Here is a 22,767-nt window from a genome sequence, read left to right as displayed (position 1 = left end):
TGGGAAATATGAAGATGCCCCCAAATTCAGAAAATTCAGACACTTCATGGACTCTGCCCACTCAGATGCAAGACTGCCAGAGACATCTGACCACAGACGCTCTTGGGAGATCCCCAGCATCCCCTGCCTTCCTTCTCTCTAGCCCTGTAACAGGCACACACTTCTCTTTGCTCGGTCTTATGCACTCCCAGGCACAGTAAATCCTGGGCCATGTCGCCTTAAACAAGCCTGGTGGTCTCAGCTGCGTCTCCCTCCACTCTGTGTGTTACAATTAAGAGTCTTTTAAATTTCCTTTTTTTTTTTTTTGGTTTCATCTCTTTACTTTTCCACTGTGAACTTGCATGGCTTGCATAAACAATGAAATAATTATTTTAAATAAAAACATACTTTTCATCATAAGGCTGGAAGTGGTTATTTTAAAAATTACAACTTTTGTCATTTAAAGGTACTTACCAAGAGATTCTCTCCTGCTACTCCTCTGTTGTTAAAAACCACACATCTAAAAAACAAACAAACCACACACACATGTAAAAATTAAAAAAAATAATGTTATTTCTACACCTGCCCCTTGTCTATGATGCACTACAAAAAGACTTTCTGGACACTGATTTATAGCATGAGATTTCTGTGATTTACAGACCTGATAATAGCCTGCAATTCCATCTACATGCACTAAAAATTCCAGTTGCTTAAGCTCAACATGGGGGTTCAAATCAGAAAACCATGCACTGAAGCGAGGGAATTCTTCCTAATGAAACCCCAGAAATGCTGGGGCTTCTCTCCATGCATAGGCAGGAGCCTCTGGGAAGCATCGCGCACAGCTGGGAGGCAGGAGTGACCGCAGTGTGTCTGCTCCACCGCGACCCGGTCACAGAATTACGCTCAGGAATTGCTCCGCTTCCCAAAGCTCAGCACACCCGGGGACCAGAGGTTCACCCCGGCTGGGGGTGGGGAGCAGGCACCAAGCGGGAGGAGGGGAGCTTCTCCAGTTCCTGTGACCTGAGATAACCAGAGGTCACGGGTGCTTTCTTCCTCCTCGTTTGCATGTCGGGGCAGATGTGTGATCTCAAGGCTTTGATCAGTGAGAGGCTGTGGCCTCCAAGTGGGTCACTTTGCTCGCCAAGTTAACTCAGGCCACCGTTAGCCTGAGTATTCTGGCGTTCTCGGACACAATCCTGCCTCGGGTCTACAGAGGCTCTCGCTGATTTCCTGAGCCTGTGTGGGTGTCAGTCAGCGTTTAGTTTGCCCTCCTTTGTTTGTTTATGGGGTCAGTCAGGATTTCAGGTTCCGATTCTCGCTGCATAGGGGGCTGCTGACCATGGTGAGGCTCAGCGCACCAATGAGCTCACCGCCCTACAGAAAGGGCGCCCAGACCTCGACCTCAACCTCTCTCGGGGTCAGGTTCCAAGGCCTGATGTTCCCCACAGTGTGTACTCAGGCTGTGTTTTTGCAAAAAAAAAAAAATTTTTCCCGAGGCAAAGTCTCAATATGTAGCCCTCAGTGGCCTCGAACTCAGATCCTTCTACCTCAGCCTCCCAAGTGTTGGAAGTCCAGGCTGCTAGGATTCCTGGCCCTATAGAGAATCTTTATTATCTAGCTAAAAGGAATATTTCAGAATCTCAAAATATGGTTTTCATAAAAATCTAAAGTACAACACTTTACAGAGTTCTTAAGAGGCATTTTCACGCTGAAACTACACGCATGGTACTGAGGACTGAACTAGGCAAGCCCCTCACTGCTGAGCTACCTTCAGCCTTTTCAAAACATGCGACAGAGTCTGGCCAAATTGCTCATGTGGGCTCAAAACTGCAATCCTCCTGCCTCAGCCTCTAGAGAGGAGCTGAAACTATAGGCACATGCCACCCACCTTACGCATTACTTTATAAGTCACCTTATGAAGTTGCTCTTTGATTTTTTTTTTTTTTTTTTTTGCTAAAAAGAATGGCAAGACGGCCTAGATAGTGATCAAATTTAATGTGGCCACCTATATTGCCTTGCGTAAGTGCCCACGTCACACAGGAATTGGGGCTCCGGGGAGCTGTGGCAGTGAACCCCAAGCTCTTCCTCAGGAAAGCAGCACTTTTAGGGCGCAGTCAGGAAGGGTTAAAAAGGCTTCGGGAGCAAGAGGTCATTGTGTGACTTAGCAAAGAGAAGGCAACAGAGGCAGGGAGGGCAAAGGAAGAGGTGACTGGCTGAGCTCAGACCCTGGGATTCTCAGCAGGGGACCCAAGCCCCCCTCTTGAGGGGCCTTTCTGACAGTGTCCCATCCCCTGGGTCACCCTGGCGCCCTCCATGGCACATGCACAGAGGGGTTAGGAGGACCGAGGGACCGCAGCCCAGGGCTGGATGGTGGCTGCTCCCGACAGTCCCCACGACACACCCCTAAAGGCCTGTCCCGAAGCCCCTGGTGAGCCTCGGTCAATGCATGGAACAGCTGCTTCCAAACCATTGCACAGCCATCCAAGGGCCTCGAAGGGCACGGGCATGAGTACACTGGTCTGGAAAACTGATCCCCCCCTCCCCGCATATTTTAGCTATTTAAATTTTCTAATCAAAATAAAGTAGAAATAAAGAGAACACGTATCAAAGAGTAAACCTGATATGAAGAACTTTCTGGAACAACAGAAGTTGTTAGCCAGATACCATAGTTTGAGATGGTTTTGAGTGTGACCCCTGAGGGTCATGTGCTGAAATTTAATCCCTGTTGTGAGGCAGGAAGAGGCTTAGAAACTTCGTCCCTTTGCCTTATTTATCTATGTTTGGTTTTCTGATGCCAGGTTTCACTCTGTAGCCCAGGCTGCCCTAGAATTCATGGGGATCCTCCTGTCTCAGCCTCCCGAGTGCTGGGCTTTCAGGTGCGTACCACCATTCCTGGCTTCCTCCTCATGTTTTGAGCAGGGGCCTCTGGGAGGTGATGAGACTGCATAGGGCAGAGCCTCCATCTCCGAACACTGCCGGCACAGCACCTGCCTGGCAAGCTCGAGGCCCTGGGAAACCTCAGTGGAGGAATAGGACCGATTCAAAATGAAAATTCTAAGGGCCCTGGGGTATAGCTCAGTGAAAACAGTGCAGGTTTAGCAAGTATAGGGTTCTGGTTTTGATCCCCAGCACCTCAAAAATAAATAAATATTTTTAAAAGTAAAATACAACATCTGAAACTTGAAAATTGCTGGATTTGCAAACTGCACCTCTATCTAAGGATAAAGGAGAACAGAAACAGCCTCTCGGTGATCTGTGGAACAACAGATGAAGATCTATTACAAATGGGAAGGGGCCAAGAGCTAGAAGAGTGGAGGGGAGGGGGTCTGAAATAATAAAGATGCACACCGACTTCCTGAGGTCGAGGAATAGGACAATTATTTACTACAAAGGGATATAGTACTGAAAACAATAATTGAAAAAAACAGATGCACAGCAATCTAATTTTTTTGGTTTCTGGAGACAAGGTCTCACTATGTAGCTCAGGCTGGCCTTGAACTTGCGGCAACCTCCTGCCTCAGCTTCCTGAGTACAGGGATTACAGGCATGTGCCACCACACTTGGCTGACTTTTTTGTTTTGTTTTTTTGAGAAAGAAATTTAATTTTTAAAAAATCTAATATATATGTGACTGTAGATCCAGAAGGCAGGAGTAAAGAGAATGGGGGCGCTACAAAAAAATTCCAAATCTGTTACAAAAAAGCATTAAGTCATAGATTTTTCAAACAGAAAGGGGAAGGATAACAGATGAACTAAAAAAAAGTTTAAAAATGTATACCTTATATCCATGTCAACTGTTCTATTAAATGCACAAGGACTAAGAACCCTAACCGAATGGCACACTAGTTAATTAGTAAGGCTTTCTGTGTCTATGAGGACTATACTCTAAGGATAAGGGTAGAGATGCTTTGAAAGTTAAAGTTCGAATGAAACCTGCTGCGCAGAGAGAAAGCAAGAGAAAGGAGACAGCTGCAATTTCAGGTCAAGTATTCCTCATGGCAATGATTACGGACATAGCGTGGTGGTAAAACTGAATCCCTCGGAAAGCTAGCAAACACAAATGTGTCCGTGGCTCACATCAGAGCTCCTGTGCACAAGAAGCAAAGATCAACAGAATCGAATGGAGAAAGAGAAAAACCACAAATTTATTTTAATGCTTTTTTTTAAATCAACGAAGCAAAAGAGTCCGTGGAAATGTAAACAGCCTGCCTAACGTTACCAGCAGTCCTGATCTGATTTACATTTATGTAACACTGCATCCAGCAAAAGCACAGCACACATTCTCATGAGGAAATGACAACTTTGGGATATTTTCAACCTTACTAAGTCATAATAGTAGTAAAGTGAGGGGTTGGGGGGGATACAGTGCATATTTATTTTTGCACAGTCTTGAGTTCCACCCTCAGCACCAAAATTGAAAAAAAAGCAAAATGAATGAGTATAATTCATGTTCCTTTCTCTAAAATGCAAACTTTCAAAAATCAAACACAAAAGTTAAAAACATAGGTGTGGTGGTGCACACCTGTGATCCCAGCACTCAGGAGGCTGAGGCAGGATTTGCAATTTGGAGGGCAGCCTGGGCTACACAGTAAGACTCTGTCTCTATAAAAATAAAACAACAAAGGTTATTGAGAATGTATCACTGCCTATGTGGTACACCCGACTCATGTTTATCATACCTTACGGGAGAACAGTAAAAATCAATTCATAATCCAGGGGCTGTGTTATCTCCTTTCAACTCTTTCCAACAAAAATCCATTCCCCGAGGAAGCTGACTTGTTGGTTTGTCAAGGCTTGACTTTCCCTGGGAATGGCTGAGTCCTGGTGCTATCACAGGGATGCGTCATGTGGATAAGCAACTTTGTATGGATTTGAGAACCTGGTTGTTGTCTAGCTGAGGCTCTGTGACGTCCAAGTATGCAAAAAAGGGACCCCAAAGGGTCTTTAAGAATATTAAGATTATGGCCGGGCATGGTGGTCCATGTCTTGTAATCCTAGCACTTGGGAGGCTAAGGCAGGACGATTGGTGGGAGTTCAAGGCTAGCCTGAACTACATAGTAAAACCCGGTCTAAAAAAAAAATAGTAGATTGCATAAAATCCAAAATAAATAAATACAAAATGATTTTCACTTGTGTTAACACTATTTGGTATGACGGAAGTCACTGTTATTTGGCACTTGCCTTGAATTCTGCACTTTGGTAAGATTTTGTAGATTACAGATGTGTTCACTGAAGCTACTTAACAGGGGCACTGTTAATCCGCAGGACCCTACTGCACACGCTGTTCACGGTGCCAGCTGGAGTTCCACAGCCATTCTGAACGGGTGACATGTTTTATTTGTTCTCTGGCAGTAGACATGCGAGAATCTGAGAATCCCAAAGCATTCTGGAGTGGACACTAATGTGTTAGACCCCTCAATCCTTTACATTCAGGATCCTAAGGAAAGCATTTTCAGTCCTTGCAGTGTGTTTACAGTAACCAATTTTGTTGAAAATGGCTACAAGTTATACAAATTTGCACAGGACTGCAAAGATTTGCTAACAGCAAAATGCAGAAGAAGGACTGGGGGTTTAGCTCGGCAGCATAAGTGCCTGCCTAGCAAGTGCAGGGTCGTGAGTTCAATCCCTGATACCCCCCCCCCCAAATGTGGAAGAAGCTTATAAAATAAAAGTTAGAAAGCACACATGAGGGGCTAGAATCACCTCGGATGTGTTACAAATGTGAGCAAGGCTCTGAAATAAGCCACAGTTTGTGAATTCTTTTTAAAAGAGAAATTGTTACCATTTCAAATAACCTACAGAAATTTGTTTGCAGGATGGCAGTATAGTTAAAAATCTTAACCTTATCACACACTACCATAGTTGTTTAATTTTGGTCAAATTGTATCAGCCAGGTGTGGTGGTACACACCTGTATTTCCTGGACTCGGAGGCTGAGGCAAGAGGCTGAGGCAGGAGGCTGGCTGTGAGACTGAGGCCAGCCTGGGTTACATAGTGAGTTCAAGGCCAGTCTGGACCGCATAGAAACATCTGTCTCAAAACAACAGCAATAACAACAACAACAACAAAACGACTTACACCATACTTCCGCTTTTGGTTGGGTCAGTGTGTTGGACTGGGTATGTATTAAACAAGATCATCAGGCACTCAAGCTAATATTCTAATTTGTTTTTAAATTGACATGCAATAATTTTACATATAATGGGGGTATAGTATTATAATCTTATGTATGTGTTCAATGTATAAAGATCAAATCAGGGTAACTAGCATTTCTACCTGCTTATGCCTTTACTATTTGTGCTGAGAAATTTTGAATCCTTTCTTCTAGTTCTTTATAGAATGTGTAATAAAGGGTTATGAACTACAGACATCGTACTGTGCTAGAACATTAGAACTTTTCCTGATATCTAATCCTATTTTATTCTCTGGGGTTTTTTTTATAGATTTTTTTTTACTAGTGCACATTTGCAATACAAAATGAATGCATTCTTCATGATTTCTAGTGCTATTTTGGTGTTCATTATTCAATTTTCCTCCTCTGTCTCCCCTTCTGGAAAAACTAAATTAAATTGTAGCAACCAGAGTAGAAACTGTGGTTATCTTTTGTTGATCATAATTACTTTTTCTCCTCTTTTTATTAGTGTATATTTGTGATATATAACAAATACATTTATCACAGGGCTGATCATAATTTCTCAGTGAGTCTATGAATTTAAAAACAGAAACAGCATCTTTTTTTTTTTTCAGAAACAGCATCTTAATATTTATTTATTTTTGTTTAGTTTTTTGAGACAGGATCTCACTATTAGTGCAGGCTGGCCTTGAACCCACTATGGTGCCCAAATTGGCCTTGAACTGGTGATCCTCCTGCCTCAGCCTCTTGAGTACTGGGATTACAGACATTCATCACCAAACCCAGCTAGCAAATTAATATTTAACGAATGCAGTTTATTACTTAGGCATGATTTTTTTTTAAGAGGAGGAAAATTTATTGGAGAAAAAGAATGGAGAACAGGAATAGAGACTAGGAACAGCTCCTGAGAGACAGGAGGGGTCCCAAATGAGTTGCCTGGACATAATATTTTAAAACCAACGTCTACAAGAAAAGAGAGGCAAAGATATCTTTAGTGTAAGGAAACAGAAAACCTTACATCCAACTAGCGTCAGGAATTCTCTTTCAGTTCCAACTACCTGGGAGGCTGAGGCAGAAAGATCACAAGCTGAAGGTCAGCCAGTCTGGGCAACTTATCTTTTGAGATCTTATCTTAAAATAAAACAAAGATAAATAGAAGCACTAGAGATGTAGCTCAGCACTACTGCTCTTGCCCAGTATGCAAAGTCCTGGGTCTCGTTCGCAGTGCTGGGGTGGAGGGAGAACTGCCTTTCAGTGATCTCTTACTCCATTTTATTGGAAGTCCCCCACTCTGATCCTGAAATATACTCAGCTGCTCTCTCTCTCTCTCTCTCTCTCTCTCTCTTTCTTTTTGAGACAAGGTTTCCCCATGCAGTTCAGGGTGGACTGGAACTCACTCTGGAGCCCAGGATGGCCTTGAACTTGCAGCAGTCCTCTGCCTCAGCCTCTTGAGGGCTGAGATGACAGTTGTGCACCACCATGTCCGGCCCTCAGCTGCTCTCTAATGCTCTCCTCTTTTACATCACTCACTCGAATTCTAGTTCGTGTCTCTGATATTTTTAAGATTCTGTCCACTTAATGACCTGGTTGCACTAACAGCAGGGCAGGAGTCCCTGCCAGAGACATTACTACCCTGAGTGCGACAGATGACAGAGGTTCCAGGGCCACTCTAGCTGAGAGTGCGTCTCCTCCCCTCCCAGGTGTGCTCAGCCTCTAGGCCCCCGGGGTTTGCTGGTTTGCCGGTTGGTCAGTCCAAGGCCTGCAGAGGAAGCATCTCCATCTTATCTCCCAAGACTGGAACATCGAGGCTCTTCCCAGGCCAGATGCTGGCCCTGATTCACTCCTGTAGATTTCATATCTGATTCTTTTTTTTCCTCTGTGTACCAGAGATTGAACCCAGGGCCTTCACACTGAGCTACACCCACAGCCCTTCCTTTATCTTTTATTTGGAGACATGGTCTTGCTAAAGTGCTAAGTTCCCCAGGTGGAGCTTGAATGTGATTCTCCTGCCTCAGCCTACCGGGGTGTTGGGGTGACAGGCATGTACCACCAGGTCTGGCTTTACATCCAATTCTTCTTAAATGTTTGTTATGGGCCAGGTACCGAGTTCTTCATCTACACTGAAGTGACCCTCAACAACCCTAGGAGGTGCCAGGTATTAGAGGTGAGGAACCTGAGGCACAGAAAGATTAAACAACACCCAAGAACTATGCGACGGGCTGGGCTCAGAGTCCACTCAGGCCTGTGCTGCCCGTGCTGTCTAAGCTGGTAACAGTCCAGTCTCTTTCTCCAAGGCAGACAGGAGTTCTGGATGTGGTCTGTCCCTCCCTGCACCGTGGCTCGGATAAAAGCACCTTTGTCCTTGAGTGCCTGCCCCTTGTCCCTTTTGCTGTCATTTCCCAGCGGAATATCTCACAGCGAGATCCCTAGAGAACTCAGCCACTGGTAGGACCCACAGCACCTCTTCCCAGACCCTCCTGCAGAAGCCACGCGCTCGCTGAGGCTCCCTAAGGACGCAGCTTCATCCAGCGCATCTCAGAAAGAAGCAGACAGCTTTCTTCCCCACAGCTTCGAAACCAACTTGTTTCAACAACAAAAAGTGAGCTGCCAAGATAAAACTATTCTGGTGTTCGTGTAAAATAATTTTCTCATCGAAGATGGTGCCTCCAGCCCGCAGGTAGCCAGAAGAAGTCACACAGCTCTGGAAGCCAACCCGAGGTACAGAAACATCTTACAGACTGGCCTGGGGCCCGGCTGGGCGGCGGAATGTGTCAGCCACTGGGTGCCACCTCCGGACCAGGAGGAAAGAGCAGAGAAAGGGGAAGGAAAAGGAAAGAGAAAGTAGAGGAAGGACGGAAGAAAGAAGAAAAGAGGAAAGAAGGAAACTGATCTGAAAGTCTGCCACAGGGGGAGAAACCTGCTCGAACCCAGGAGTTCCAGCCCGGCCTGGGCAGTGCTGTGAAATTCTCTCTCAGACAGACAAACAAAATGAAATCAATGAAAGTAGTCACATCTTAACCAGTTTCCCACCTTAAGACTCTAAAAATTACCCTACCATACTGGACTCTGTAGTGCTAAGACTTTGATCCCATCAGGCCACATAAAAAAAAAAAATCAGTGCTTCCTTTCTAGGCTGGGCACGGTGGTGCACACCTGTGATCCCAGCACGAGGGAGGCTGAGGCGGGAGGATTACTATGAGTTTGAGACCAGTCTGGGCTACAAAGTGAGTTCAAGGCCAGCCTGGAGTGAAACCCTGTCTCAGAAAAGAAAACAAAACCAAACAAAAAATAAAAAACAAAACCAAAAAAAACCCAAACCAGTGCTTTCCCTAAATAATAAAAATAAAAATGGGACAAAAAGAATAAAAAATGCCTAACACTACACATCTGCCTTGGTGAAAAATCCAACTCATCCTTCTCTCTTCCAACAACTCTGCAGTTCCTCTCCCTTTACCATCAGACTCATCACACTTGCACTCCACTCCTGCAGATCACGCAGGGGGAAAGGCTGCTGTCTCTCCCCCTGACATCCACGAAGTTGGCACACGGCTGCCCCAAATAGAGACTTAACTTTCTAGCTTCCCCTGCAGTTACAGGCAGGCCGGGTTATGTAAGCTAAAGGTGTGCGGACAACTGCTGAGTCTGCAGCTTTTTTTTTTTTTTTGTCCTGCTGGAGACTGAGGCCAGGGCTGGCACGTGATAGGCTGGTGCTCTCCACTAAGCTATGCCCCGGTCCCTGGGTCTGCATCCTAAGAGACTGTCTTTTCTTTTCCTCCTCCTCCTCTTCCTCCTTCTTCTTCCTTTCTTTTCTTTCCCTTTCTGGAGACAGAGCCTCATCATGCAGTTCAGGCTGGCCTTGAACTCATTCCATAGCTCAGGCTGGCCTTGCACTTGCTGCAAGCCTCCTGCCTCAGCCTCCTGAGTGCTGCGATTACAGGCTGTGCCACCACCATCCTAAGAGTGGTGCATTTTTTACTGTCCTGTTATCCTCCTTGTGTGCTAGATGCAAATGGAGCAGTGAGAGCTTAAGAATCCATGGACTCGGAAGCTGCCTGTGATTCCTGGGACCAGCCAGACAGGCTGTGGGCCACAGAGGAGACAAGTCATTGCCATTTGAGGTTTTTGTTCTTTGCAAAATCCTGGTTCTTTCTGACGCAGACTTTCCAACTTATGCATCTTCCCTGACACTCCAACTAGACCGAGTGCTCCTTGGGAATACCGGCTCTGCTCCTGCTCTGGACGGTACCGAAATACTTAATGACTGGCCTAGATTCCAATGGCTTCTTTATGTAACTTGGGACGGGTCACTCTTTTTAATATTAGCGGGCGTAGGGGGTATAACGTACATGAATTTAGAAAAAGGTCACAGTAAAAGATAATTCAGATGTCGTCAGAGTTATGTTTCTCCTTGTTTTTGTTTCAGTATTTAAAATTAATTCAGAGACAGGAGAAAGATTTAAGAAAATAAGATATTATTCAGGTGCATCAAATAATACCTATTAGGGCACACTACTGAATGGAGGGTTTTTTTGGGCGTGTGTGTGTGTGTGTGTGTGTGTGTGTGTGTTTTAAACAGGGTCTCACTGTGCTGCCCAGGCTGGTCCTGAAATTCTGGGCTCCAGGGGGCCTCCTGCCTCAGCCTCCAAGTGGCGTACTATAGTACTGGTTTGAATGGAGGCTGACTGGTTTTGAGATGGGATATCACTATGTAGTCCAGGCTGGCCTTGAACTTGTGACTATCCTCCTGCCTTAGCCTCCCACATGCTGGAATTACAGGCATAAGCCACCACACTAGTGTGGAGATTTTTTCAAAACAGATTTTGAATACATGGCTGACATTTTAAGCGTTCTCAACCACACAGATGTAAATTATTAGAGGGTACCCTAGCACCTTTTCTCTGGTTCTCCAGTTTCCATCAGAAGGGCTTCTCTCTCTCTCTCTAAACATGCTCCTGGCCTCCTGCCCTTTCTTACCGCACTCATTCTCCAGGTAGGTGACTTCCACGGTTGGTAAATTTGCAAGAGTCTATGTGCTCAGCACTCTGCCCTCTAGGTGTGCTCACCAAGGGCAGTGGGCGGGGCAGGGAGACCAGGTGTTCCCCACTCACTGCTCTGCACCTGACTTCGGAACCCCCGTACTCACCACTGTCCTGCACGACTGCAGCCTACTTTCTGTCTCATCCATCACTGGTTGTAAATTAGTGGACCTCAGTATTTCAAACAAAAGTATTTCCTGCTGGTTACTGAGCAGGTCTAGGAGAGACTGCTTATCCTCACCTATCAACTCTCTGGGGTCATCCATCCATGCGCTGGGAATCAGGTTCCCTCCTGTCTAAATCACTTTTCATCAGTAAAGCAACAGCAGTTTCCTGGTGACTGAAATAATTCAGGACCCCTCACCCCCAACACTCAACTTCACACACGGTCATGGGGGCCAGACAGACAGGGTATCTCTGCTACAGGGGTGCTCACTACCTCTGAGATTCTGCCCCGAGCATAACTCCAACATCCGTGCATCGCCACAAGGAAACTAGGTGTGTGTATTTCCCAGGAGGCAGAAACGGACAAAAGTCATGCATTCTGGCTAGGCCCAGGGATTATGAGAATTAGTCCTGGAATTTTAACTACATTGTTTATTTTTGTTTGTTTGTTTTTGGAGCTGGGGATGGAACCCGAATCTCTCACATGCTAAGCTCTCTGCCACCTAAATTCATGGTCAGGTTCCCTTGGAGACAGCTCAGGGCAAAGCTAGGATCATCAATTTAAATATGTACAAAAGGTCTTAGGAGCTTCTACACTCTATTTCCTTTTCCTTTGTGGTGTGTGTGTTTGACTTTTTGAGACAAGGTCTCCCTATGGAATTCAGGTTGGCCTTGAATTTACTATGTATCCCAGGCTGGCTTTGAACTCTCCTGCCTCAGCCTCCCGAGTGCTGAAATTATAGGCATGTGCCACCATACCTGGCAAGCTTCTCTGCTTGCTGAACGTAACTAAATTTTAGCCAAAAAAGAGAAAAAAAATTGGGAACAAGCTTCCTATGTAACTGGCAGCTGCTTAAAGCCATGGCACAGTGACGAATTCTTGTTAACAGTCAGCAAATGTCTGAAGCACCATAATTCTAGAACAACGTATCATAGTTTCTAAGAAAATGTTACTTCATGACAAAACAGGCTTCACCTGTGAAAGGTCACAGTTAACTGATATATATATATATATATATGTATATATATATATATATGTATATATATATACATATATATACATATATATATATATTTGTTGTCTTTTTTTGAGACAAAGTCTCCCTATGCAGTTCAGGCTGGCCTTGAGCTCACTTTGTAGCCCAGGCTGACCTTGAACTTGAAGCAATCCTCCTGCCTCTGCCTCCCAAGTTCGGGATTACAGACGTGAGCCATCACACCTGGCTTTGATCAGAGTTAACTTGTTAAAAAAAGAACTCACTATTAAGGCAGTTCTCCCCTCCTATCAAAATGCTTTTCTTATAAACAGGGCACTGGCCTTTCCCACACTCAGGAGACTTTCAGGTTTAACAAAAAACAGAACTAGAGAGACAAATCTTCGCAACCATTATCTCAGCTAAAACCTTGAAGCATAGAAAAGTGGCAGTTCTATGATGAGGTTCTAGAGTGGGGCCTGAAACACCAAGCTGCTAAGCCACCTGCAAAACTTTGTGCTGTGACTGAGCAAAATTGCTGTGGCATCAGCTGGACTCGGGCCATGGGCACCTGCACTCACAGGCAGCCACCTTTGGAAAAATAAGGGTGGCCTAAAAGCTGATTCTGAGTATTTTTTACACTTGGGATGTGAGCCAGGGAGACAAGATTAGCAAACTGAAGGCCCAAATCCAGAGTGTGACCCTCTCAGGAGTCTGTAAGCTCTGCTCTGCATAGCTCTCCTTTGGTGGGGGCAAATGTCCACTGCGTTTCAAATCTGGGGGCCTCTGTCAATTCTCCGATGACTCTAATTTCATTTGTGCCTTCAACCTAAGCCCTCTGAGTGTCTACTACCAGGCCAAGTGCCATTTCCTGGGAGATGTTATTATTAATGCACCCTGCTGGAAAAAAAGGGGAGGGGAAGAGGAAGCCAAGAAAAAAAGACTAACTCAGGTAACTGCTTGATGCATGCAAGAAATAACACATATTTCTAAAACAGAGCTGTAGCTACATGTGCATCTCACTGAAGATGAACTAGGCGAAAAAATGGGAAAATGTCTTTCCCCAGTACCTGTATCCTAAGTCTTCGCTGACACGGATCATATGAAGGATATACGACTCCTTGCTGGTTCCGGTGAGGCCGGGCAGCAGTAAGATAGTGGGTCTGGTGCTGGCATCCGTGTAATACGCACTGTTACCATTATCAAACCAGTCCAGGGAAATCTGTCCTCCATCTGCGGTTTTAATAAGTTCACTGAAAGAAACAATTCCGAGACACTTCTCATTAAGTGTTTCAAGTTTTGTCTTAATGTCAGAGGGCCCCTTCCCTGTGGATTTAATATCTTATTATTAAGCTTATGGATACGATTTAGATATACATATGTATTGATCACATTCATCATAGGCTGTGTTAGGGTTTTAATTCTACAAATATACCACATTATTGGGCCATCTCCAGGTAACCTCTGTTCAGCCTTCTCACACAGACACATCTGTGTCTCCCTTTCCTCCCCAGGGAGTTATGAGGACTGGCACCAGAACACATCTCCAGCATCCTCAGAAGGTCATACACAGAAATGAATTCAAGACACTTCAGTCATTTGAGCTGGGGGTGGCTGTGTGGAGCATTCGTCCAGCATGGCAAGGCCTCGTGTTTAATCGCCCCCGTCCAGCAGAAGAAAAAAAACCCCACACACACTTCAAACACTTCCTATGTAATCATTTCCTCATTACTCTAAACACCTAGCGTTTACCCCGATTCCATGGAGGTCACTCAGGATTACTCAACAGGGAATCATAAAATGCAGATCGATTCCACTTGAAGCTCTTTTGCCCCAATAATACAGCCTCTCCCGGAGTCTGGTACACAGTTTACTTCTTAAGGAAGCACTTCATACATAGTATCTACACACTGAATAGTGCGTGTTTCAGGCAACAACAACAACAAAAAAAAAAAAAAAAAAAAAAGAGAGAGAGAGAGAGAGAGAAACTCCAGAAGAATGAGGTGACTCAGGAAATGAGTAAGAGGCACCTTTAAACTGTCCTGGATGTGCACTCCTGGTTACATTTTTAATGCCTCAAGGTCGTCCTCACCAAGAAAGCGTCTGCTAAAACCTGGCGTGATGGCGCGCTCCTATAATCCCTGCACTTGGGAGGCGGAGGCAGAGGAGAATCCTTTGCAAGTTTGAGCCCAGCCAGGGCTACAAAGTCTGCGCCCGAGGCTAGCCTAAAATGTACAGCAAGACCCTGTCTCAAAAAGACAGAAAAAAAAAAAAAAAAAAACAAGAAAGAAAGGGAAAAAAATGAAAACAAAGAAAGCGTCTGCTTGTCCCGGGGAAGCCCCTCTGCAGGGCTATGGAAAGCCCGGAACGCCTGGCACCTTCTCTGCCATGAACCAGCGCTGAACCAAAGGATGTGTTCAGGACAGATGCGGGACAAACTGGGAAAATGTTATGCCGGGACTTCTCCATCCTAGAAATGAATAATTTACATTGGAGAAAGAGGGGAAAGGAAAAGGAAAGGAAAGACAATCGCTGCATATTTCCTTGCAGCTTGGAGTGGGGGCGCCTTCACCTCCTCCCTTTGCCTGCTCTTCTGTCCTCCTAACCGAGACCCGTGGCCCCCAACTCCCGCACTCGGAAGGGTCCCCAGGAAACGGAGGTGCGCTTACTTCCGGTACTGCACCGGGGGCTTGGCGGTGATGAAGGGTCGCAGCAGCGTCTGTCCCCGGCTCTCCCAGCACCACACGGTCGGGTAGTAAGTTTCCGTCACCACCGGGCAGTGCTCGCGGAGGAAGCGGCTGAAACTTTCGCCGCCCGTCACCAGCTGGGGCTTCTGCAGGCAAAGCGGCGATGGGCGCGGGGTCCGCGGCTCAGCGAACTTTCCGCGGGCGTCTCCGCAGGGGCAGAGCTGTTCCCGCGCCCAGCCGCGCCGGGACCCCAGGCTCCCCCCCCGGGAGACCCCGATGCCCACTGCCACGGAACTCCAGTGACCACCTCCGTGGGACCCCGATGCCCACCGCCGGGGAGCCCATGCCCACCGCCGGGAGACCCCGATGCCCACCGCCGGGGAACCCATGACCACCGCCGGGAGACCCCGATGCCCACCGCCGGGGAACCCATGACCACCGCCGGGAGACCCCGATGCCCACCGCCAGGGGACCCCGACGACCCTCGCCGGGAGAGCAACGCGAAGTCTCCGTCGTGACCAGGCTAGCAGCGGAGCCGGACCCCGGGAGAAAGGCGAGTTGAGGCGGGGACTCCTCCTCCCCCCAAGTGCCACACGGTGCCAGGCGACACTGTGCGCCCGCGGACGGTGACCCGGCAGCGCCGGGCGCAGCATCTGCCGGGTCCCGCTTCAGGCCGAGGACCCGGCCGGGGACCGCCGTCCGGTCCGCAAAGCAGGCGGGCAGGGTCTGCCCGGCTCCCCGCGCCCCCGGCCCGCGTCCCGGACGAGGCACCTCGCGGGGCCCCGCGCGCGCCCCCGCTGCCACCGGCCGTGCCCCGCGCCGCGCCGGCTCACCTTGGCGATGCTGCTCAGGTAGTAGCAGGCGTAGGCGACGCCGAAGCCCAGGAGGAGGGACAAGCCGACGCCCGAGCCGAAGAAGCCGACGCGCACTTGGTGCTCCAGGTAGAGCGCGAGCTCCCGAGACAGCACCCGCAGGTCCATGGCCAGGCGCTGCATGGCGCGGGGAGCCGGGCGCCGCGCCCGGCCCGAGCTCTCCTGCCCGGCAGCGCGGCTTCCGCCAACGGGCGCTGCGCAGCGGCCCGGGGACGCCGAGCCCGCCCGCCCGCCGGCCCCGCCCCGCCGGCCGCGCCCCCGCCGCCACTCGGGACCTTCCGGAGGTGGCTCCGGAGCCGGCCCGCGCGATCGCGGGCGCACGGGCGCCCCACGCGGGGCAGAGCGCGCGCGCCTCCTGCCGGGAGGGGACCGGGCCTCCGCGGTGACCTTGACTGGTGTCACTCGCCCGCCGCAGCGGCGACAGGACAGGCGCAGGTCCCCGTAAACTAGCGGTTCGGGATGTGCCGGAAGTGTGGTTCGGATCCCAGGATTTGGCTAAGTTACCTCGGGAGCGCTCCCGAGGTGCCCAGTCCTCCAGGCCCCTCCACGAAGGTAGTGGTGACCTCTGCAGGCTGTGGGAAAAGGGATCGTACCCTTGGACCTCTCGCTCCAGGACAGTCATATGAGACTTTAAATCTGTCTGTGAATGGGGGAGACAAGAAAGGGGGCTGTGACATGGGGTGGGGTTGTGTGTGTGAAAAAACTCAGTGAAGATGTGTTCTGTCCATGGACCAGTCCCCACCAGGAATGTGATCAGTATGTACTGCAAACGGGTTCCACTAAGACGTAAAAACAATCTCTCTGTGAATCCTTTTAATAGGTGGGGGATTAAGTGAGCAGCAGTTTCTAAAAATGAACGGAGAAGTGAAGAATAGGAAGCAGGAACTGGGCATGGTGGAGCGCAGTTGTAATCCCAGCACTTGGGAGGCTGAGGCAGGAGGATCCATCCAGTCAAGGCCAGCCTGGGTTTATAGTTCAAGGCCAGCCTGAACTACATAGTGAGACACTGTCTCAAAAAGAGAAAGAATAGAAAGCAGTATTCAACAATGCCAGAAGGCTAATTTGTAGCTCATGAATGTTTTGAACATAGAGACTGGTGGAAATGCACACCCACTTCTTAAAGTACTGACAGGGAATCGTTTATGGAGTTTGTTCCAGGCTTGCCTCGGATAATGCTGCAAAATTAAGGAACACCTACAGGTATGGGAAAGGCTAAGAAGAAGGAGGTAACAAGGGTGAGGAGACTTAGGTAAAATATATACGATGAGGCCTGATCAGACTATAAACAATGTGCAAGGCTGTACATTTTATAAATATATTTCACTGGCACATAATAGCTGTTCACGCACAGGGATTCTGGGCAACCTTTCAGCCTGTGTAGTGACCGCATCACGTAATGGGCATACCAGTTGTCTCAGAATTCAGCATTGCTTTGTGTTGGGAGCATTCAGAATCCTACTTGAGATTGCAAAATATTCAGTAATTTTCAGACATAGTTAGGATTGTAAATTAATGGCGTATCTTAATGATAGACAGATGGGATGGGCTAGAAGTGAGCTGTTTATCTGCCTTTGAAAAATAATTCAATTATTTTTGGTGAGCCTTTTTCCTCTTTTTTTTTTAATAATGGTACTAGGATTTGAACTCATGACCTTGTACTTACCAGGCAGATACTGTGCTGCTGTATCCCCAACCATCTCTCTCTCTCTCTCTCTCTCTCTCTCTCTCTCTCTCTCTCTTTTTGGTTCTGGGGAATGAACTCAGGACCTGTACCTGGAGGTTCATCTCCAGCCCTTTTTCATTTTTTATTTTGAAAGAGGGTCTCACTAGATTGCCTAGACTGGGCTAGAACTCGTGATCCTCTTGCCTCAGTCTTCTAGAGTGTTGGGATGACAGGCCTGTACCACCACAGCTGGCCCAGTTAATTTCCCTTTAGACAAGAGCTGTGATTTCCAATTTACAAACAAGAATATGAGATCACAGAGAATTTGATTCACTCACTGAATCAGTGTCCTTTGGGTTCTGAGGATCTAAGAGGAGTGTGACAGGTGAAGGACCTGGCAACTGAGAGGTGGCAGAGGAGCAAGCAGGGGCTGCACAAGGGCTGTGAAGGCAGGGGAGGGCTAGCTGGCTGCAGTAATAGCAGCAAAAGTTTGGCTCTGACGTGGAGCAGAGCATGCATCACAGGGTGCAGGTGAAATCGCTAGCCGGGCCGGATGGGAGAACTAGGCTTGAAAGTTTGAAAAACACCTTTAAAGGGTTGTGGGGCTGGGAGTCTGAGACTGGAGGACCACCGTGAATTTGAGGCCAGCTTAGGCTTACTCTATAGTGAGTTCAAGACCAGCCTGAACTACATTGTGAGACCCTGGTCTCAAAAGACAAACAAACAAATAAAATAAAGGGCAGAGAAATACTGCGGAAAAGATGTGAGCAACTCCCTAGGGCCTTGGACCATTTTCTACTGCTATGACAGACCCGAGAGTAGGTGATTTACTTACTCATTTCTTATCTATTTTTGTCCTTGTGAGACAGGGTCTTGCTATGCAGTTCAGGCCTTGAGCTTACCAGGTTGAGCTCAGGTTGGTCTCAAACTTGCCGTGATCCTCCTGCCTCAGCCTCCTGAGTTGCTGGGATTACAGGCCATGCCAGGCTTTTGAGAGCAGCTGATTTGTAGAGGAAAGAGGTGTGCGCAGCTCGTGGTCTGGAGGTTGAATGTGTAGGATGGCTGGTCAGGTGGCTCATGCTGAGGCCGGGCCCGGTGAGCCTGGCAGCAGGGCTGTGTGACAGAGTTGGAACGGGAGGGGCAGCCTCCTAATGAGCGGCTTTCCCAGTGATGGATCCAGGCCTGGAGGCTAACCCAGTCCTTGTGGAAGGTATTCGTGCCTTTTAATGACCTAACTGCCCCTTCAGCCCCACCCCATCCCACCCCCTCAGTGTTGTTCTATCCAGGTCCTTATTTAATGCGTTTCACAGGGGCTGAATCAGACATGAATCGGAGCCCGGGATAAAAGAGAGAGGATTTTGGAGGAGGAGACAACTGTCCATTCTGTCTCTAGGCAGAAGAGCATGGCACGGGAACACATTCCATAGCCAGGAAGGGGGCAGAGTTGTGGTTTGTTCGAGACGCCTCCAAAACATGCTCTGGCAATTACAGCATTGTCTTATGAAATACAGTTAGCTTTGCATCCAGACATGACTACAACAAAACAGTAGCACTTCTCTCACATTCCAAGAAAAGCCACCTGCAAACTATCATAGTGAAACATATGCAGGTCCAGTGAAACACAAAGTGTGGAGAGTTTGGTTTGGTTTTGTGGAGGTGCTGGGGATCAAACCCAGGACCTCACATGGCCTCAGAGCTCTATCTTGATGATTAAGCTCCATCCCTAGGCTTTCTCTCTGTCTCTCTCTCTGTCTCTCTCTGTCTCTCTCTCTCTCTCTCTCTCTCTCTCTTTCTTTTCTTTCTTTCTGTGTCAGGGTTTTGCTATGTGCCCCAGGCTGGTCTCGAATTTGCAGTGATCCTCCTGCCTCAGCCTCCTGAGTGCTGAGATTACTGGCTTGCGCCATGATGCTAGGCCTATTTACTTTTTTTTTTTTTTTTTTTTTTTTTGAGAATGGGCCTCTCCATCCAGTTCAGCCTCTAACCTTGAACTCTCAGCAGTCCTCCTGCCTCTGCCTCCTGGGTGCTGGCGTTACAGGTGTGCACCACCACACCCAGCTCCTTGTCATTTTATTTCTAAGTCTACATTTGTATTTCAAGGAGGAGTCAGACCCCACAGAGAATGTGGGTGGGCAGACCCTCAGGTGACTCAGCCATTTCTGGTCCCCAGCTGTGTGTGTGCAGGTGGAGCCTGGGCCTCACTTCTAACCTACAGAATACAGCAGAGCAGCAGGGTGACGCCACTCCTGTGGTTACATTGTGACAGAGCTACCGACTGTCCCACTAACCTGGAGGTGACACCATGGAAAGACCTAGGTCATGAGAAGCCTGGCAGCTTCCAGCTTGGAGATTTTTTCCCCTGACAAGGTCTAGCTATGTTGTTCAGGCTGGCCTTCAACAAATGGACACAGTCCAGGCTGGCCTTGAACTTATAAGGACCCTTCTGCCTCAGCCTTCCGAGCACTGGAATCACCACGCCTGGCTTTCCAGCACAACCCTTTGAAACAGGCACGGTGAGGCAGTGAGCTGCCAAACCAGGAAGTCTCCTGTTCTGAGGCCATCAGGCTGTGAGAGAGCCCTGCTGACCATGTGGAGAGACTGCCTGGATCTGGCGGAACACCTGCCCAGCCCTGGGTGTCCCTGCCAACCCAGCCGAGTGGCTGAGCTGTAGCTGTGGCTGACTCTGGCCCAGAAGTCCTCTGACTGCTGCACATCAGAGCCGTCAGCAAGAACTGCCCAGCACCCAGAGCTCATCATGCAGTCCTGGGGGTCGCTAAGTGGGGTGCACTCCTAGGCAGTGCTGAGCAGCCCAAGCAAGGGCAGCTGTTTGGGTGAGGCCCTGGCACAGCAATGGGTGTCTGCCACGTCACTGTAGGGTGCTCACAAACAAGGGACCGTGTGGAGCCCTGTGCCTCTGAGATTATTGCTCATTGTTTTTATAAATCCTGGCCCTCAGTGGATTCTAGGTGCTATAATCGCTCAAAAATAGAACTTTAATAAAGATGATTTGAAAAGCACTGATGCAAAATTTCTCATTTCTAATGGCTCTTCCTGGATTTTTTTGTTGTCGTTTACTTCTTTTTTGGTTACTAGGACTCAAACTCAGGACTCGTACTTGCCAGGCAGATGCTTGTGCTGCTGAGCTGTATCCTCAGCCCCCTTCCTGGATATTTTTGGTACTGCTAAAAGTTTCAAAACAAAAAATTCAGAACACCACCAAATGAAGAAATGTACATAGAGACCATTTATAATGGAAGCCCAAAGATGGGAGTTCTAAGGGATAAACTCTTGTTTACTTTTTCAGTTTATATCTTTTTATTAGTGTATGTTTGTAGGACATAATGATCACATTTCTTGTTGAAAACTGGCCCATGATGTAACAAATGTTCATTCCTTTTGCTTCCTCTCCTCTCCCCTCACACTGCATGTCTCTTGGTAAATCTTTTCTGTTTGCTTTTGGTTTTTTATTTTAATTTTTTTTTTCTTTTTTCTTTTTATCGGTACCGGGGATTGAACTCACGACCGCCTGCTTGCAAGGCAGGTACTTAATGCCACTGAGCTAAATCCCCAGCCCCTGCTTTTGTTTTTTGAGACAGGGTTTCCCTATGTAGTTCAGACTGGCTTTGAACTCACAGAAATCCTCTGCCTTGGCCTCCTGAGTGCTGGGTTACAGGCACCACTGTGCTCAGCCTGTAAACTCTTTTTAAAAAATAAACACTTAGGGCCAGAGATTTAGCTCTGTGGCACAAGTGCCTAGCTGGCAAGTGTGAGGTTGTTTGATCCCTGGTACCAAAAAAGCAAAAACAAAAACAAACCATTTAAAGTGGTAGAGCACTTGCCTAGCATGTGTGAGGTCCTGAGCTTTTTATTTTTTTGGACTGGGATTTGAACTCAGGGCCTTGCACTTGCCAGGCAGCTATTTGTGCCGCTGAACTGTATTCTGGGCACTCTGTTTATTTAGTTATTTTGGTACTGGGAATTGAACTCGTCCTCATGCTTGTCAGGCAGGTGCTGTGCCACTGAGCTACTTCCCTGGTCTGAAGTCTTGGGTTTAATCCTCATCACTACACAACCAAATACAAAGATTTATGATTTTGGCAGGAGGATTTTGGTCACATTTGGAGAATAACAGGGGACCTACTCCTTAGGGTGAGAAATACTAAGGAAAGGGAAAAAAGCCAGCATTTTCTTGCCTTCCTAGTACTAATCATATCTTAGGATAATCAAACAGTCATGAGGAAAAGTTCTGCGTAAAAGAATTCTAGCTAACAAAATGAAAAAGGAATGGCAGAAAAAGAGTGTCACTGTTTCATAGCCATTCATAAAATAATTGTATGTCTAAGCAATGAGTATCATTGCCTTTTTTTTTTTTTTTTTTTTTTTTTTTTTGTCTTTCTGAGACAAGGTCTCATTATGCAGTTCGGGCTGGCCTTAGGCTCACTTTGTAGCTCAGAATGATCTCAAACTTACAGTGACCCTCCTGCCTCAGCCTTCTGAGTGCTGGGATTTCAGGAATAGGTCACCATGCTCTTCCTCATTGCCAGTTAAGCCATAAAAGCTAATGAGGAATTAACAATGGATTGGTTGACAATTCCCTCGATCAATCTAAACATCAAACATACACAGTCATCCAGAAATTAAGTGTACTCTGAAAGCATAAAACAGGAAGTAAGGCCTGACGTCTGAAATACTCTTGCTTAAAAAAATTGAATTTCCTTAAACCTAAGATGACTTCCATGTTATAGACATACCCGAGGCTGAGAAACATATTTAACTCTTCAGGGATGTGATTAGAAAAATTCAGAGTAGGGAAAATTTTTGGGGTCAAGTAATGTGGTTTATTCAATGTGTTATTTTTGAAGGATTTAGAAAAAGAGAGAGGGAAGGTGTGCTGTTAACCTTGTGAACCTGTCTGGATTAAGACTCCTGGAGAACTGATTAGATTGTCAGGGCACTGACCTCGTCCAGGGCCTAATCCACCCATGAGTGCACAGCATGGAGAAACCACTAGGGAAGTGGAGCAGTGGACACAGTGGACTGCAGCAGCTGGTGAGGCGTTTGGGGTCTGACCTCCCCCAGGAGAGGGAGATTTGCTGGTAGCCCCCTTGGAGAGGGGCCACTGAGCTCAGAACTCGGAGCAGCTGTGGGCTCTGTCTAGCTGCTCCTAGTGTCACAGTGAGGAGGAACTGTGTTCAAGCCCGCAGGAGGCACATGGGTTCCAGCTTCACAATCAGAAATCAGCCAGAACTTTAGTGAAACTTTA

At 47.5% G+C, this 22,767-nt stretch overlaps 1 protein-coding gene across 3 annotated transcripts in view; it reads right to left on the bottom strand.

Moving 5' to 3' along the window:
- Positions 1-16,068, bottom strand: part of Abhd3 (abhydrolase domain containing 3, phospholipase) — a 35,861-nt gene extending 19,793 nt beyond the window's left edge. Inside the window, exons 1-4 of one of the 3 annotated variants that reach the window (XM_063231859.1) lie at positions 15,806-16,068; positions 14,955-15,118; positions 13,356-13,538; positions 454-499 (exon numbers count right to left, since the gene is read on the bottom strand). In XM_063231859.1, coding sequence (XP_063087929.1) covers positions 454-499; positions 13,356-13,538; positions 14,955-15,118; positions 15,806-15,967 — 555 coding nt within the window. In that variant the 5' untranslated portion in view covers positions 15,968-16,068. The remainder of the gene's footprint in view (positions 1-453; positions 500-13,355; positions 13,539-14,954; positions 15,119-15,805) is intronic. The other 2 variants (XM_063231858.1, XM_063231860.1) reach the window with 2 other exon arrangements.
- Between the last annotated feature and the right edge of the window lie 6,699 nt (positions 16,069-22,767).

This window comes from Cavia porcellus, unplaced genomic scaffold (assembly GCF_034190915.1).
Source record: "Cavia porcellus strain 051 isolate PalLab524CR breed Dunkin Hartley unplaced genomic scaffold, mCavPor4.1 scaffold_20, whole genome shotgun sequence".
Lineage (NCBI taxonomy): Eukaryota > Metazoa > Chordata > Mammalia > Rodentia > Caviidae > Cavia > Cavia porcellus.
Note: the sequence above shows the minus strand (reverse complement) of the source record. Positions and strands in the feature narration are given on the sequence as shown.